The 18,110-nt window shown below is 44.9% G+C and overlaps 1 protein-coding gene and 1 non-coding gene across 2 annotated transcripts in view; both read right to left on the minus strand.

Moving 5' to 3' along the window:
* Positions 1-1,017: 1,017 nt before the first annotated feature.
* Positions 1,018-18,110, minus strand: part of PTCD3 (pentatricopeptide repeat domain 3) — a 34,538-nt gene continuing 17,445 nt past the window's right edge. The window contains exons 10-24 of the mRNA XM_003816564.4: positions 16,986-17,073; positions 16,553-16,613; positions 16,188-16,273; positions 11,857-12,001; positions 11,171-11,221; positions 8,426-8,515; positions 8,052-8,080; positions 6,733-6,839; positions 5,899-5,977; positions 5,719-5,809; positions 4,778-4,863; positions 4,167-4,315; positions 2,592-2,633; positions 2,014-2,172; positions 1,018-1,685 (exon numbers count right to left, since the gene is read on the minus strand). Of these exons, the coding sequence (XP_003816612.1) occupies positions 1,595-1,685; positions 2,014-2,172; positions 2,592-2,633; positions 4,167-4,315; positions 4,778-4,863; positions 5,719-5,809; positions 5,899-5,977; positions 6,733-6,839; positions 8,052-8,080; positions 8,426-8,515; positions 11,171-11,221; positions 11,857-12,001; positions 16,188-16,273; positions 16,553-16,613; positions 16,986-17,073 (1,354 nt within the window). The 3' untranslated portion in view covers positions 1,018-1,594. The remainder of the gene's footprint in view (positions 1,686-2,013; positions 2,173-2,591; positions 2,634-4,166; positions 4,316-4,777; positions 4,864-5,718; positions 5,810-5,898; positions 5,978-6,732; positions 6,840-8,051; positions 8,081-8,425; positions 8,516-11,170; positions 11,222-11,856; positions 12,002-16,187; positions 16,274-16,552; positions 16,614-16,985; positions 17,074-18,110) is intronic.
* On the minus strand, positions 3,148-3,284 carry LOC112438997 (small nucleolar RNA SNORD94). The gene has a single exon (XR_003027305.1). It is a non-coding gene; the product is annotated as a small nucleolar RNA SNORD94 (small nucleolar RNA).

Raw genomic sequence — 18,110 nt, forward strand, 5'->3', positions numbered from 1 at the left:
ATGGAGACTCATCCTGTGAGGCCTTAATTTTTCTCTATGTTCAAGGCAGTTAATTGCTCAGAGTATGGGTTTGGAGGATCTGTACCACAAACTTAAAAGTACCAAGCTAACAAATCACTCATTTTGAAAGTCTACTACAAATTCATAGGCCATCTACCCAAATGGATTTTCTCCTATCAACTCTAGCTGCAGAGCAACATGGTGATTCAGAATTGGTGCCTGGATAGGAAGAGGCATACCGTGAATCTAAGGACTGTATTGAATAGTAAGGCTAACAAGAGTCAGGCATCTGCAGGTGCTGATGAACTAGAGACAGGAAGGGACCGAGTTAACATTTCAGGTGGCCAGGCTCTCCTTGGAAGCTGTAAACCAAGACTGAAGGCTAATTTACTCTCTCTGTCCTGCAAATCTGCTTTGATATGGAGCAATACCCATGGATGCTTAAGTAGCTAGCTACTATATCGGCCTTTTTTTTTTTTGTCCCTCAATTAAATGCCTTAAGACCTGACATTCCAAGAGAAAACAAAAACCATACTTTGGTTTCTAAGGATGTATGACTGGGTCCTGGCCTTCAGAGGATGGCAGACAGATGGGAACACAAGTATAAGTAGACTAGAGTATCCCATAATTGTCAACTCTGGCAAGGTAAAGATGAAGCTGCTTATATGGACAACTCGTGGGGTACCTAAGTAAATCTGGGAGCCAGGTACGTGCAAAGTGGTCAGTGGTAGAAGCCCTCATGAAGGCAGGAATGCTACAAACCTCCACTTACTGCCTTCCAGGACCACTTAAGTCATAGTGGTAAGAGCTGCTAGAAGTAGTCGTTACCAACTTGATTACCAGCAATACACAATGATGTCAAGAAGACATTCCACATCCTTCTGTCATCACTAGCTCTCATTTCAACCACTAAAATAGGTAACAGCTATAGACAAAAAAAAAGGGAGACATGAAACATTCATGGCTGTTCAAGTTAAAAACTATGGCAGCGGCTATATTAACAGAAATACAAACGTGTACACTAATTACAACATTTATTTACAGTCATTTTACCAGTTGTGCAGCCTAAACTGCCATTATCTTGTTTAGTCATTCCTAAGATGCGTTATTTCTGACATCGAAATATCCTGAAATTGGGAAACTATTGACCCAACCCCAACTGTGTTAGAACTGCATGAACACCTAAGATGAAGGACCAGCATCACAGCAGCACATCAGGCCAACAAAGGCAGAAGTCCAGCAGCAGCAGAGGGCAATTGCACGAGGACAGCATCGTGAGGTCAGCTCACCGACACTGTAGGTGTGCAGGCTTATCCTGATGACAAGAGCCATGGACCTCACCATGTGTCTGAAAACCGCAATATTGCTACTTAAATGCTAAGCCTTTAATGGTGCATTAATAGATGGTTAAGTAGCAAATTAGCAGCTTAAATCTACATAAGTCAGCTGTGTACTGACTGTACCTCACAGTAACAAATTCTCCAAATCTGTATCTTTTCTTCTTTGTAACAATGTTAAATATTGGTATATCTCAGTTCTCAGGTGTGATTCCAGCAGCTATGGTGAGGCCATTGCTGCTCCTGAATCTCCACTTTCATTTGCCTTCACTGGTATCACTGTCGCTGTCACTGCTGCTGTCAGTATCACTGTCACTGGTCAATGCAGTTAGTTTACTTAGGGCTTCCCTGTTAAGAAAAGAAAATGGAGGATTACACTGCAATTCAACTGGGTGCTGGGGTTCTCGGTGTCTCTGACACTCACCTATAGCCTGTCAGTTTTGAAATCAGAAAAAGGGACCCTGCAGTTGCATTAAACTATATTAGAAACAAAAAGGTTCTAACAGTCAAATCTATAGGCTTTCCTGACTTGCATGACAAATGAAATAGTCATTAAATTACTACATTCTGACTTTTTGAAAGGAAATAGAAGGGATAGAAAGCTATGAACACTTTGAATGGGCAGATGGATGAAAGGTCTCCATTTTACAAACTATGCTTCATGGTGACCACTTACTTTTGTTCCTGGTTGATTGCAAAATCACTCATTACTCTCTGGGTGAGGCCCTCACAAATAGGTAAGCTGAAGGCACTTGCCAGCTCTACTACTTCAATGGCCTGGGAAGGGCTGTTAGACACGTTTGCACTGTCCATAAGCTCATTCAGCAACTCACTTCTGTAAAAGAAAGGCAAAGTGTGAACTTTCTCCAACCCCTTCAGTAAAACATTTATAGGCAAGATCCAGCGTAAGTTCAGTAACAGAATTCCCAACAGTATTTCTGGAGACAAAGATGAAGTCTAACATTTATTTTTATTTGTTTCCAGTGAGGTTAGAAAGTCTAAAGGGCCAAATGGATTATCAACATTCATTCAGTATGACTTCATGATGATCTATTCAATGTAGCCCCAATGTATGATGATCCGTGAACACAGATAAAAAACTGCTTGCCTCAGGATGCCCTGGATAGTAGGGAGTTGACGGTATGCTTGCCTAACAGAAGAGTGCCCAAATGTGGTGGCTAAGGCTGGTGAAGAAATTCCAAATGTGGCTACTTCCAGGCTGTACCCAAAGAGAGCTGGCTGATTTCAACTTACCTAGGAATCTTATTATGCTTCCTGAAAAGCCCCAACATTTTCCTGCTCAAGAAAGGAAAAAGATTATGAATACTATTAGGAAAACAAGGCAATCAGATACTATAGCTGTCTTCTCTCTGAAATCAGAGACTAAATGCCCTTTTCTTAACTATACTGTAAGCTCCCAAAGACACACATCTGTGGGCTCTACTAGCTCCCAGCCCTGTGTGTACATGAGAATCACCGCAGGTGCTTAAACTCCCCAAACGAATCTACACTGCAGTTTTCACAGGTAAATCTGATATGCTGCCAATGTCGAGATTTGCTGGTACAGGCTGAATATTCCTAATCCAAAAATGCTCCAAAATCTAAAACCCCATACACTTCTGGTCTTAAGCATTTTGGAAAAGGGATACTCCAACTGTATTTGTCCTCTTGTAGAGGATCACCACTGTCCTTCTAAGGAGGGAATCCATCCTGTGCACAGCTGGAAAAGAGGCATAGAACCGAACCTGCTGTTTCCCTCTCTTAAAGTACAGCAGGGGTTCAGTCTGTCTTAGAATTCTGTTATGAAGTGCAGGCTCAGATTGAGGCAACAGTCTCATGTAAGTGCTCCCCATCAGCCTGCCACACGCAGGACAAAGGAGAAACACATACATTCAGCTCCCATGACTCAGCTGAGGTCCGTACCCCTGCGCCAATCATCACAGCCTGGTCGTATCAAGTGTGTGCCAAACTGCCTGCGCTAACAACCAAATGTAAATGTCATACGTCTCTGTCACTAGCAGCATAGTTGCTAGAGAGACATGTGTGAGCCACACCTCAAAGACAAGCCTTCATCATCTTTTCCTGGAGACAGCTGACTAGCAATCAGATGTTCAAATAAAGTTACTTTCTTGTACAAGGAGCCATGCACAAGCACCCCCCACTAATGACTTCTAGAACACACATTTATATACAAAACAAAATACAGGAAAACCACCCGTCACTACCCCTACAAAAGATCCTTTTGCTCATTTTTGGAAACATGAATATGCATAAGGTTCCCATTCACAAACACTAAAAATTAGTATGTGAATGAAGTGCTGATAAAAACATAACCAGAACACAGTGGCACCAATCAAGGACGGGTTGTGGTCAAGGCCAAGTTTAGTTAATGTGCGTAAATGCCAGCTTCCAGAAGTCTAAGTACACAGCCCACATTTTAAGCTGGAGAGTGGGATGGGAGAAGCATCCAAAAATACTTCAATAACCCAAATGACCAAAACATTTTCAAAACTACGTTTCTTTGATCATATATTTCTTTGATCTTTAGTCCATTTAAGTGGAATAATGAGGTTAAGTGACTTACTTGTCCATAGACACAGAAAGTAGAAAGATAATTCTCAGCCTATGGTTTGAGAGAACTATGCCTTATCTCAACTACATCATGCATACTGTCTTCTTCCAAAAGTTTGCTTTTTAGTTGGTATTTGCAAGTTCCCGAATCAAATACTTGTTATATGGCCAAATGAAAGAACCTCTACCAGCGTGGGCCAATGTTTTAGATTCAAATACAAAAGCTTCTAAAGTGTATACTTGTGGTACTGTACTCACCAGGCTTCCTGAGTTCTCCCAGCCCTTAAAAAGAGGATAGCTATACAGTTGAGAGAGGTGGCTGGCCAATCCTGAGCAGTCTGTCTGATGAGTTGGCTTTCATACGCAGATTTGATATCAGCAGCACAGTCAGCAAATGCCACCTGAAGCTGAGAAGCTTTAGGAGTCAGCAGAACTGCCTAACTGATTTTATGAGAATTTCAGTTCAGGAGACTAACACAGGATCCTTAAAATCTGAGCAATGCATTTTACCATTTGAATATATTATGTGTATAGCACACAAGTAATTTAATAAAAAAAGGACCCTGTCCTAAGTATTTTGATTAGCCACAACTTTCAAATTCAGCTATGCATTTCCTTTGTAGATGGAGATTTTTAAAAAAGCAAGCTGAAGACAGAAGCTAATTTCATGTTGCTTGCTTTGGACTACAGGAAAGAGGGTAACTTTAAGAACAGATTTCTGCTAAGGGCAAGATATGTTTAGATGTATCATCACTCAAATATGGGTTTGGGTAGCAGAACTCTCCAAAATGGCAGATAAAACCAGGGAAGCTAGCCTTAAGAAGACCTCAGTATGGGAGGATATACTGGCTGGTGAGTTTCAGGCCTACCTCTGGTGGGTGCTTGTCCCTTGCCATGAGCATCAGGATCTCTTCTCTCAGGTCACTGCGGAAAGTATGACCATATTCTTTACTATCTTGAAACAAGAAAGGAACAAGGAGTGATCATTGTTATGTAAAACCAACACACTTTTGTTCACTGTCAACCTATTTTTTGGTAGGTAAAAATAAGTTGCTGTTATTTATTCTAGGCTTATCCCAGGATTCCAGAAACCCACCAGGATTCACAGTGGAACAAATGTAAAAGCCAATGCCTGGGCCTTGCTCCAGTGACGTGTTCATCACGGCATGTGCACTACATGGGAGCGGCCACCAGCTCCACGTGGTTAAGACGTTGTTTTATAGCACTTGGGAATTTGATATACTTTTATCACTCATTAGAGCAGTCGTGTGAAGCAGGAGGGCGGGACTAGAGCCTACTGACTTTATGATACAGTAGTCACCTAGTGAAAGATACAGAGTATCTATTTCATTTTGCAGCCAAGTTATACACATAAGACACACACACCCATGATGCGTGATGCTCATGGCTATTACTTGGAAACATAATCATCACTGACTGTGGTTAGCAAAGTGAGGCAACACTGGCACAGAGGAATCACACAGGCTTTCGGGTCAAAGACCTTTATTCAGATTTAGGGTCTGCCACATCATTAGCATTTATTTTCTTTGGGTCATATCCCACAACAGGGGCACAAAACTCAGCTCATTCCTATGTCACGAAGGGACTGACTTAAGTCATTTTCAACAAAATTTTCTCCTGATAGCCAACATGCAACATGAGCACATGACCTTGAAGTAGATCTCAACTAACACATTCGGTTCAGTCAAAATGGAAGTTTTCATCCCTAACAGTAATGTTAGCACATTCATTATCAAAGTAGAGGATATTGAGGTGAGATGCACCTGGACACATAAAAAGTAAAACTGACCTTTCCAAATTTTAGGAATCACTTCTAGCCGATTGGCCACATCCAATGCTTGGAGAAGATGTATCATTGTTTGGGAGTGGGGAAAGTAGGCCTGATTAAGAGAAACACATTTTTAAAGCATTAATCTGCAGAAACCCAATTCATCTAGAATGATAAATAACAAGTAATGAACCATCTTACTGAAGGTATCAGGTCCTCATACCACTTCAAGGTAACATCAATTTGTTCCATTAGACAAATCAAATTGAAGAACTTGGAACTGTGATGAAGGCAAAAAGTATGTTTAGTCTAAAGTCCCTATGTCTAACAACAGGGGAAATAAGGGTTGAAATTATAGCATATTATATGTTACAAAGAATTTCAAAATACTTACAGTTTCAAGTTAAACGAGCCAATATTTGGTTTAAGAGCTGCCAGTGTGTGCTGACTTCTCAATTAAACACCCTACCCTCAACTGGTCATTTCTAACTGTTTCCTCTGTATACTCTTAGGTCATGGTGAATAGATACTGAATTTCAAATTCATTTTAAAAACATTCAATGTGAAACAAGGATTTGGATACACAGAAAACAATTCTCACACATCTGTTAACATGCTGCCTTCTTAAATTCATGTTCTTATCTGCCTAAAAGCAAACCCATTTAGGGAGTATCTCTAGGTTCCAGTATCTTCATCTTTGAATACAAAAGCAAGGGAGGTGAAAGGAAATCTTCAGGGCTCACCCTGCTATAACAATTTGAAAATGTAAAATGAGAGGGGGTAGAGGAAAAAGATATGTGGATTTTACAGTGTTGCAAAAAAAAAAAAAAAAAAAAACCCTTAAAGGACACAAACTAGTCTTTCAAATCTGGCAGTTTTACCACTGCTTTAATTCCTAAGTGCTCAATTAACATGTCCTATTAGATCATTGGCATGCTGCCTGAAACCAGAGGTGAGGTATGAAGGGACATCAACAGCCTCCCACTTGCAGAATCTGGTAACTCATGCAAAAGGATATGTTTCCAACACACTTACTAATAGAAATTACGATGTTGATCAGGTCCAATGAATTTCCAGTTGTCTCCGGTTTTTAAAAGGCCATGTACTTGGTAGGCAAGTTCTAGATCTCTGAGAGATGCGCACTGAAAATATGCAAGTAGTAAGTATCACTCTGATACCCTGTCAGCCAGTGGTTCACAAATAAATAAAAACAGTAGAGTGTCTTGTGAAAATAATGTTGATTCAACATATTATTGGTTGACAGCAAATAAGTTATAAGAAATGGGGGGGGAGACAAATCCCAAGTTCTGTGAAATTTATTACAATATTATTTTAATTAAGCAATTATATCATTAAAAATTAATCCTATAACAACACCTGGTCAAGTGCACAAAAGACACCTGCACTGCAGAGTCTGGACTAGTAAAAATCTCCATGAAATAACTCCAAAATCTACCCACAGGAAAGTTAAGTTATGGTTCTTACTATGAAATACTGATTACTGCCAATAAATAAAACACCCTGAAAGTATGCCTGGATATACATACGCTTGAGTACCCAGAGTAAAAACCTTGTGAGGATCCACACTAAATACTAGGTTGGTGCAAAAGTAATTGTGGTTTTTGCTATTGAAAGTAGCGGCTTTTGTAATTGCGGTTTTTGCCACGGAAAGTAATGGCAAAGGCCACAATTACTTTTGCACCAATCTAATAGTAAAGCAATTAAATTACCCTTAGGGAACAAGGTTCATCCTAAAACTGCCTGAAATTTTTCCTATGATAAGCATGATTACATAAACTAAAATAAAAACCATTATCAATTTTAACTTACTAATAGGCAAATCTGAAATATTATGGAAGCTTATCTGTTCAGGGGCATGAAAAATGTCAATGTAAACAATAAACAAAGGGTAGGGATAGTATGTGATTGAAAAGTACAGATTTTAGGCCAGGCGTGTTGGCTCAGGCCTGTAATCCCAGCACTTTGGGAGGTGGTCAGGAGTTCAAGACCAGTCTGGTCAACATGGTGAAACTACATCTCTACCACAAAAAATACAAAAATTAGCCAGGTGTGGTGGCGCACACCTGTAGTCCCAGCTATTCGGGAGGCTGAGGCAGGAGAATCGCTTGAACCCAGGAGGCAGAGGTTGCGGTGAGCCACTGCACTCCAGCATGGGTGACACAGTGAACCTCCATCTCAAAGAAAAAAAAAATTATAGATTTTAGAGAAAGAAGAAAAAACAGAAGCAAAGACATGAACAGAAGAGTTAGAAAGTGAAAAGAACCAGGGAGAACCCTCCAGTTACAGATAAATTTAGGAAATGGATAGCAAATTAATAAAGAAATGATACTTACTATGCTCATGGCTGACTGAAAAAACTTATCTGAAAATCAAAGTTCACAAGAGCTTTGGTTACAATGGATAAAATATATTTTCAAGTCAGTAACATTAACAAAAATCCTGCCAACAAAACTGGTAACATGCAAGATAAAGCTAAGAACATAAAAACTTAAGAGAGGCAGGAATGTACCACAATTTTGGCTTTCTCAGAAAGACCATGGCAAATATTACTAAGCTATATACACCTACTATGTACTCAAATTTATTTAAAAATAAAATAAAAAAAAATACTTCTAAGCTATAGGGATCACAAGGCCTCTAACTGGTACTCAGGTAAACCGGCCCTCTGTCTTTAGAGGAGGAAAACACAAGTGATTTCTATACATGCCATCATCCGGGTCCTTTGGAGAAAATCTCTTTCCCATTAATTCATTCATTATATCATAAATGATGAAGGATGATCTCTTTAAAGGGTCTCCTGCAGAACAAGAAAGCAAATGTGTTTAATCCACTTCCTTTACCACCACCAAACTCACTGTACCTAATACAAAGGGACACATTTCTCCTTCCTCCACCTCCAGCCTAAGTCCTCGCATAGATCTGGGTGGAGGCCAATGCTTACTAAAGGAACCACTATACCCTGCAGAGAGCAATTCTCTGTAAAATCCGGAATAATCACAGGTCTCTGTTCATGTGCTCCACTGAGACTTTCCCCTTCCTTTAGTCTCTTCACATGAAGCCTGACTTACTGAAGTAGGCGGCAGACAGTAACACACACTCCCTCACCAAACCAGCATACTTAGAAAAACAATTTTTTTTTTTTTTGAGATGGAGTCTTGCATTATTGCCCTGGCTGGAGTGCGATGGCACAATCTCGGCTCACTGCAACCTCCGCCTCCCGGGTTCAAGCGATTCTCCTGCCTCAGCCTTCCGAGCAGCTGGGACTAAGGCCCTCGCCACCACGCCTGGCTAATTTTTTGTATTTTTAGTAGAGGAGGGGTTTCCCCATGTTGGTCAGGCTGGTCTTGGAACTCCCGACCTCGTGATCTGCCCACCTCGGCCTCCCAAAGTGCTGGGACTACAGGCATGAGCCACTGCACCCGGCCAAAAATGTTTTTTGCTAGTAATCATTTGTGTTCCCTTTAAATATAATCAGAATGAAGTCAAGAAAAAGTAAACTAGAATTAATGGACAGGGCAGTTCTTAAATATAACATGAACTGAGCACTAATAGGTCAGAAAATCATCTGCAATATTCCCAGTCAAATATTTCTCTACACTCCTTTCCCTACCTGTTTTGTATGTTTGTGGTAGTAAAGCTGTACTGACAGTACAGATAGAGTTTCACAATTTACTCAAGCATGCTTCCCTTTGCTAACATTCTTAATTTTATTAGTTACATAATATTCTCTTTTCAATGTATTGTTTCTAGGTTATTTTAGGTTCTCTCTTTTGGGTAAATTCCTAGAAATTATTATTACTATTGAGACAGGGTCTTGCTCTGTCACCTAGGCTGGAGTGCAGTGGGGCAAACGCAGCTTACTGCAGCTTCAACCTCCTGGCCACAAGCAATCCTCCTGCCTCACACTCCTGAGTAGCTGGGACTACAGGGGTGCGCCACCATGCCCAGCTACTTTTTTCATGTTTAGTAGACATGGAGGTCTCTCTATGTTGGTTTCAAACTCCTGGGCTCAAGCAATCCTCCTGCCTTGGCTTCCTAAATTGCTGGGATTACAGGCGTAAGCCAAAACTACTGCTGCACACAGGCAAATTTATATACATAAGACAAACCAACACAGCTCCCCCAGATCCCCCATCCCCCAGTCCTGGCTGTTACTTAGGAAATGTAAGTACATCTGACTTTGATTAGCAATTGAACCAGTGATGAGAGTTATAGAGGAAAGGAATATACTTTGGAGTCAGAAATACTAGCTCCATCACAATCTCACCAAGGTTGAGTAAAATTTTAGGGGACACAATTATGGAAACTGTTTACCTGTTTCCAAGGTATAGTCAATTAACTGGTTCCTTTTCCTAAAGATAAAATTTGCCTATACAGGTGAGGATATGGATTTTACAAAATTAGTCCTCCAAACCAGAGAGAAACAACTTCCCTTCTGTGATTTTTATAGTCTATCCACAAGAAAGAATGACTAGAACTGTCAATTCTGAACTCAAGGGTTATTTCTCAGGCTGGGGATAATGGATAAGAACCAAAAGATTTTGAGTGCCTCATATGTGCCCTCCAAGCACAGTAGCAGACACGGTGTGGAACTCATTTAACTACCACACCCTGCTGCTATTCCTCAGGTAGGTATCTAGTCGCTTTGACATAGCTGGTAAATAAATGGTAGAGTGGACATCTCAGCTCAGGTGTGTCTCTCTTCAAAGTCCATCTACTACAGAGCAGAGCTCCCACTGGAACTGACCTAAAAGTGGACAACGAATGGAGCCTTGAGGTCCTCCCAAAACGCTTCACAATAAGTTTACCTTTCCTCTGGAGCAGAAACGTCCACAAACTTTTGGCAAAGATGGAAATGTTCTGAATCTGCATCACGACACATGGTAGCCACTAGACACATGGCTACTGAGCACCAGTGTGACAAAATAATTTATTATTTTACTTAATTTTAATTAACTGGCCACATGTGGCTAGTGGCTATGGTGTTAAATAGCACAGCTCCAGAGAACAAAAGGAATTTCAACCAAAATATATTCTACCCAATTCCTGTTTGTACAACATCACTGCTAGTACAATCCATAACCCTCTCCCCTCCAGCTCAAGTTTTAGACCACAAACAAGATTGCTACCCTCAAGAATAATTTTAGGTAGTAAGACCCTGTCCAAAAAAAAAAAAAAAATCAGCTGGGCATGCTGGTGGGCATCTGTAATCCTAACTACTCAGGAGGCTGAGGAGGGAGGACTGTTTGAGCCCAGGAGTTCAAGGCTGCAATGGGCAAGATCCTGTCTCTAAAAAAACCACAACTTTCTGCTCAGGCTGTACAGGTTAATTTACAAATTCTCTCTTCTTAATTCATATGCAGAGAAGATAACCTACAACAATTAATCACATAAACTCAAGAAAGCTGGTCAATTTTCCATATAAATTAACACAATTTAAGGCCATACATACCAGGTTGATCAAACAGGTGAATAATATGGTGATATGTTGCAAGCGAGGGTTCTCAAATTACCAGGTAGACAGAAAAAATAAACAATGAGGTAAAAACACAGCAATCCAAAATATAGTTTACTGAGACACACTGAATTAAAAACATATTGTTAATATTTAAGCAAAATATGCATTTCTATTCCTTTGAACAAAGTTATTTTCCAACTCATTAATGTAAAGGTAAAAAACTATCACAAAGACTGTATCACTTTTTGAAAGTCCAAATACTTATTAGTCACATTCTTCACTGAGAACAGTAAAATATATTGAAGTGAATTGATTCCCAAAGCAACTTTCAATAAAGTAATTAATGAAAAATATACAATACACTAGCACACACTTAGGTTCAAATACCTAATTATGTTGGGAAAATGTCATGAATTTAAAACTAGCTAACTCAAAGCAATCACTTCTCCTTAGATTCAACAGATCCATAAACAAAGTACCTAAAATACTAATGAACACTAAGATGATAAAGGCACTCCCACTATAATAAGTACATGTAAGTAAATGTGCCAAACGTGGAAAGAAAATTTCCAACATATTATGTAAGCACAAGAATAATTTAAAGCTCTTTGCTTATGTAGCCCTGAAACCTCTGGCTGGCACAGTCTCTGTCCTCAGAGAACTCAAGGGCGCATCCTCACCTATTCCAATGGCTTTCATTTCACGTAAAACCTGTAAGGCTGGCGATCTTGCAAACACATGAAATCTTCGGAGACATTTCAGAATGGTATTAAAAGTCTGCAGATTTGGTTTCACCTTCTGTGCAACCATGTGTCTTAGCAGCTCCTAGTTGAATAAAAAGCAAGAAGTATCTTTCATGCCTGGGTAATCTGTCCAATAATCTATGTTTCATACAAAATAAAGAATTTAGCTTTCTTGCTTATGTTTAAAGCAGGTTAGTAACTATATCCCTCTTTTAAGAACTGTTTATTAATTAGCAGGTTCCATGATTCTGCCTTTTAAAGAAGCCTGCTAATTCAAACACCCACCCCACTGGATAGAGGTGGTCAACTGTCTTCAATCTTCTACCTAGGAGAGTTTTCCAAGAAAAGACGCAAAAATAATAGACTAGTATGATATAAAAAAGTGGTTGGTTTTTTTTTTTTTTTTTTTTTGAGACAGAGTTTCGCTCTTCTTGCCCAGGCTGGAGTGCAGTGGTGCAATCTTGGCTCACTGCAACCTCTGCCTCGTGGGCTGAGGTGATTCTCCTGCCTCAGCCTCCTGAGTAGCTGCGACTACAGGCAAGCACCACTATGCCCGGCTAATTTTTGTATTTTTGTAGTAGAGACGGGGTTTCACCATGTTAGTCAGGCTGGTCACAAACTCCTGACCTAAGGTAATCCACCCGCCTCAGCCTCAAAGTGCTGGGATTGATATTCAGAGAAGGACTGTGTGGTAGATAGAGCTCCCTCTTCCCTCTCCCCTCTCCCCTCCCCCCTCCCCCGTCTCCCCTCTCCCCTCTCCCCTCTCCCCTCTTTCCACGGTCTCCCTCTGATGCCGAGCCGAAGCTGGACGGTACTGCTGCCATCTCAGCTCACTGCAACCTCCCTGCCCGATTCTCCTGCCTCAGCCTGCCGAGTGCCTGCGATTGCAGGCGTGCGCCGCCACGCCTGACTGGTTTTCGAATTTTTTTGGTGGAGACGGGGTTTCGATGTGTCAGCTGGGCTGGTCTCCAGCTCCTAACCGCGAGTGATCCGCCAGCCTCGGCCTCCCGAGGTGCCGGGATTGCAGACGGAGTCTCGTTAACTCAGTGCTCAATGGCGCCCAGGCTGGAGTGCAGTGGCGTGATCTCGGCTCGCTACAACCACCTCCCAGCCGCCTGCCTTGGCCTCCCTAAGTGCCGAGATTGCAGCCTCTGCCTGGCAGCCACCCCGTCTGGGAAGTGAGGAGCATCTCCGCCTGACCGCCCATCGTCTGGGATGTGAGGAGCCCCTCTGCCTGGCTGCCCAGTCTGGAAAGTGAGGAGCGTCTCTGCCCGGCCGCCATCCCATCTAGGAAGTGAGGAGCGCCTCTTCCCGGCCGCCGTCACATCTGGGAAGTGAGGAGCGTCTCTGCCCGGCCGCCCATCGTCTGAGATGTGGGGAGCACCTCTGCCCTGCCGCCCCGTCCGGGATGTGAGGAGTGTCTCTGCCCGGCCGCCCTGTCTGAGAAGTGAGGAGACCCTCTGCCTGGCAACCGCCCCGTCTGAGAAGTGAGGAGCCCCTCCGCCCGGCAGCCACCCCATCTGAGAAGTGAGGAGCGTCCTCCCTCCTCATCTGGGAGGGAGGTGGGGGGGTCAGCCCCCCGCCTGGCCAGCCGCCCCGTCCGGGAGGTGAGGGGCACCTCTGCCCGGCTGCCCCTACCGGGAAGTGAGGAGCCCCTCTGCCCGGCCAGCTGCCTCGTCCGGGAGGGAGGTGGGGGGGTCAGCCCCCCACCTGGCCAGCCGCCCCGTCTGGGAGGCGAGGGGTGCCTCTGCCCGGCCGCCCCTACTGGGAAGTGAGGAGCCCCTCTGCCCGGCCAGCCACCCCGTCCGGGAGGGAGGTGGGGGGGTCAGCCCCCCCCCCGGCCAGCCGCCCCATCCGGGAGGGAGGTGGGGGGGTCAGCCCCCCGCCCGGCCAGCCGCCCCGTCCGGGAGGGAGGTGGGGGGATCAGCCCCCCGCCTGGCCAGCCGCCCCGTCCGGGAGGGAGGTGGGGGGATCAGCCCCCTGCCCGGCCAGCCGCCCTGTCCAGGAGGTGGGGGGGCGCCTCTGCCCGGCCGCCCCTACTGGGAAGTGAGGAGCCCCTCTGCCCGGCCAGCCGCTCTGTCTGGGAGGGAGGTGGGGGGGTCAGCCCCCAGCCCGGCCAGCCGCCCCGTCCGGGAGGGAGGTGGGGGGGTTAGCCCCCCGCCTGGCCAGCCGCCCCATCCGGGAGGTGAGGGGCGCCTCTGCCCGGCCGCCCCTTCTGGGAAGTGAGGAGCCCCTCTGCCTGGCCAGCCGCCCCGTCCGGGAGGGAGGTGGGGGGGTCAGCCCCCCGCCCGGCCAGCCGCCCCGTCCGGGAGGGAGGTGGGGGGTCAGCCCCCCGCCCGGCCAGCCACCCCGTCCGGGAGGGAGGTGGGGGGGTCAGCCCCCCGCCCGGCCAGCCGCCCCGTCCGGGAGGGAGGTGGGGGGGTCAGCCCCCCGCCCGGCCAGCCACCCCGTCCGGGAGGGAGGTGGGGGGGTCAGCCCCCCGCCCGGCCAGCCGCCCCGTCCGGGAGGGAGGTGGGGGGTCAGCCCCCCGCCCGGCCAGCCGCCCCGTCCGGGAGGGAGGTGGGGGGGTCAGCCCCCCGCCCGGCCAGCCGCCCCGTCCGGGAGGGAGGTGGGGGGATCAGCCCCCCGCCCGGCCAGCCGCCCTGTCCGGGAGGTGAGGGGCGCCTCTGCCCGGCCGCCCCTACAGGGAAGTGAGGAGCCCCTCTGCCCGGCCAGCCGCCCCCTCCGGGAGGGAGGTGGGGGGGTCAGCCCCCCGCCGGGCCAGCCGCCCCGTCGGGGAAGTGAGGGGCACCTCTGCCCGGCCGCCCCTACTGGGAAGTGAGGAGCCCCTCTGCCCGGCCAGCCGCCCTGTCCGGGAGGGAGGTGGGGGGTCAGCCCCCCGCCCGGCCAGCCGTCCCGTCCGGGAGGGAGGTGGGGGGGGTCAGCCCCCCGCCCGGCCAGCCGCCCCATCCGGGAGGTGAGGGGCGCTTCTGCCCGGCCGCCCCTACTGGGAAGTGAGGAGCTCCTCTGCCCGGCCACCACCCCATCTGGGAGGTGTACTCAACAGCTCATTGAGAACGGGCCATGAAGACAATGGCGGTTTTGTGGAATAGAAAGCGGGGAAAGGTGGGGAAAAGATTGAGAAATCGGATGGTTGCTGTGTCTGTGTAGAAAGAGGTAGACATGGGAGACTTTTCATTTTGTTCTGTACTAAGAAAAATTCTTCTGCCTTGGGATCCTGTTGATCTGTGACCTTACCCCCAACCCTGTGCTCTCTGAAACATGTGCTGTATCCACTCAGGGTTGAATGGATTAAGGGCGGTGCAAGATGTGCTTTGTTAAACAGATGCTTGAAGGCAGCATGTTCGTTAAGAGTCATCACCACTCCTTAATCTCAAGTACCCAGGGACACAAACACTGCGGAAGGCCGCAGGGTCCTCTGCCTAGGAAAACCAGAGAACTTTGTTCACTTGTTTATCTGCTGACCTTCCCTCCACTATTGTCCTGTGACCCTGCCAAATCCCCCTCTGCGAGAAACACCCAAGAATGATCAAGAAAAAAAAAAAAAAAAAAAAAAAAAGTGCTGGGATTATAGGCATGAGCCACCGTGCCCAGCCGTTTCTATTCTTAAGTTACTAGGGGAGAATCAATCCAGTGATTTCAACTTTTTGAACTTACACCTGATAGGATTTGACAGCAAATATGCATTACTTTGTAACAGAAAAACTATTATGAAAAATAAATGAATAAAATGGTCCAGAATTCTAGCTCTATACTCTGGGTCAAGCAACTTTTTCTTCTTATGTGCCAGACACAGCTGAGTCCCAGGGCTGCGGAAAGGGTAGTGAACAGGTAAATGCTACACAGTGACTGCCATACACATGCTCATAAATGCTGTCTCCAGCCCATGTACTTCTGTTTCTTTTCTTTTTTTTTTTTTGAGACGGAGTCTTGCTCTGTTGCCCAGGCTGGAGTGCAGTGGTGCGATCTCTGCTCACAGCAACCTCCGCCTCCTGGGTTCAATAGATTCTCTTGCCTCAGCTTCCCAAGTAGCTGGGATTACAGGCGTGCACCACCACGCCCAGCTAATTGTTTGTACTTTTAGTAGAGACGGGTTTCACCATGTTGGCCAGGCTGGTCTCGAACTCCTGGCCTCAGGTGATCTGCCCGCCTCGGCCTCCCAAAGTGCTGGTATTACAGGTTTGAGCCACCACACCTGGCCAGCCCATGTATTTCTGGTAAAGAGTATTTAGGCCCTATTAAAAAATAAACTGAGGATTCCTCCTTACCAGTATTTTACTCCATTTTTCCTCAAATTTCTCATTTATCGCGCATACTGTTGCTTCAATCAATGCATTAAATGTGTATACATCAGCTGCAAAATAATAAAATGATAAAATTTGGGGTTGAAGATTAATCCCTAAATGGCTGAGTTTAAGGCAAAGCAGTCATTCCTATGTGTCCCTTGACTAATCACATGTCCACAAAACTGGAAAACTACTCTCCTCTCTGGATCTCTACTCTTGCTTCAATCATCTACGCCTCAGGAAAAGGTAAAGTGTAGGCCAATGACTGAGGCACGATCCAAAGCCTTCACACAGACAATTAAAAGAAGGAAATGGAGAAAGGGACAGAGGGGAGTTCTCAAACTCACCATGGAGTCTGTTGTTTAGTAACTCAGTGTACAAGTTTAATGCCTGCTCATAAGCTCGGTGCTGGAAAAGGAAAAATTAAGCATCATCAAATTCATTTACTTAAGAAGTCCTTGCACATTTCTGTCCTAGAGTTTGGTAATATAGCTCAGGCTCAATAGATCAGGCTCCTGTTCTCATGAAGCTCATACTCTAGTGCAGTGGGATTTTCTATCCACTAGTAATGCCTAAACATATTTTTATTTGTCACAACTGAAAGTGGGGGAGGAGTGTACTACTCACATCCAGTGGGTAGAAGCCAGGGAGCTACTAACATCCTACAAGGCACAGGACAGACCCCACAACAAATTACCTGACCCAAAATGTTAGTAGTTCTGAGGCTGAAACACCCTGATCGGTGGAAATGAAAGACAAAAATAAATAAAACAAATGTACCTTCACCATTCCTCGGATCATTGTGCAATAGGAATGTTCATTTTTCTCTGGCATTAGAGAAAAGATTCTCTCAGCGTTGTTTTTTGCTCTAGACACAAGAGAGTAAATGTGAACCCAGGCAATAAGAAATACCAATGAGAGCTACCACCATTTACTGACGGTTTATTATGTTCTAGGCAATGTGCCAAGTACTTCATATACATTATCTCAATTCTTACAGGGTATTATGGTTATTATCATTTTGAAAATGGGGAAAATCAAGACTTAACAATCTTAATGTGGTGTCAGGGCTTTGCAGGTTAAGTGGCAGAATTACAATTGAAAATGAAAAGTTTATAAACAAGTATATAAATATCTGTGCTATTAAAAACAAGAAGCAACTGTATGACAAAGTCCCTAGTAAAGTTTCCTCACCTTTCTTCAATCTTCAGATACTACTTCCCAGAGGCAAAACGGTTTCTTCTGGATCCTTCTGGTCATATTCTAGCACATGTACTTTTAACTCTTCTCTCATTCCATAACCTCCACCTCCTGGGTTTAAGTGATTCTCCTGCCTCCACCTCTCGAGTAGCTGGAATTACAGGCACGTGCCACCACGCCTAGCTAATTGTATTTTTAGTAGAGATGAGGTTTCACTATGTTGGCCAGGCTGGTCTCAAACCCCTGACCTCAAGTGATCCACCTGCCTCGGCCTCCCACGACGCCAGGATTACAGGTGTGAGGCACTGCGTCCAGCCTACCCCAAGGAATTTAATCTTTCATCCTATCAAATTCATCACTTCAATAACAATTTTAGATAATCATGGTAGCTTTCCCTCTCCAGACATTCACATGAAATGTCTTCCTTTTAGACACCCAGCTAATTCTCCAATATAATTAAGTTATTACCTTTCATTCTAACTGCTGTGTATGTCTACATGTTGTCAGTGGTCTTAATTTAGCAGTACACTCTAGTGTCCATGATATTTTTAGTAAACAAAAGTATTAAATCTTTCAGAATTAGAGGTATATATTCCAAGGTAGCACTGTTAATGAAACTACCAAAGGAACCATACCATATGAAAGTTATGCTGAGTTAAACAGATGAGGGAAAAAAAAGGGTCAAAGTCTCAACAGATTCTTGTG

The sequence above is a fragment of the Pan paniscus genome, chromosome 12, assembly GCF_029289425.2.
Source record: "Pan paniscus chromosome 12, NHGRI_mPanPan1-v2.0_pri, whole genome shotgun sequence".
Taxonomy (NCBI): Eukaryota; Metazoa; Chordata; class Mammalia; order Primates; family Hominidae; genus Pan; species Pan paniscus.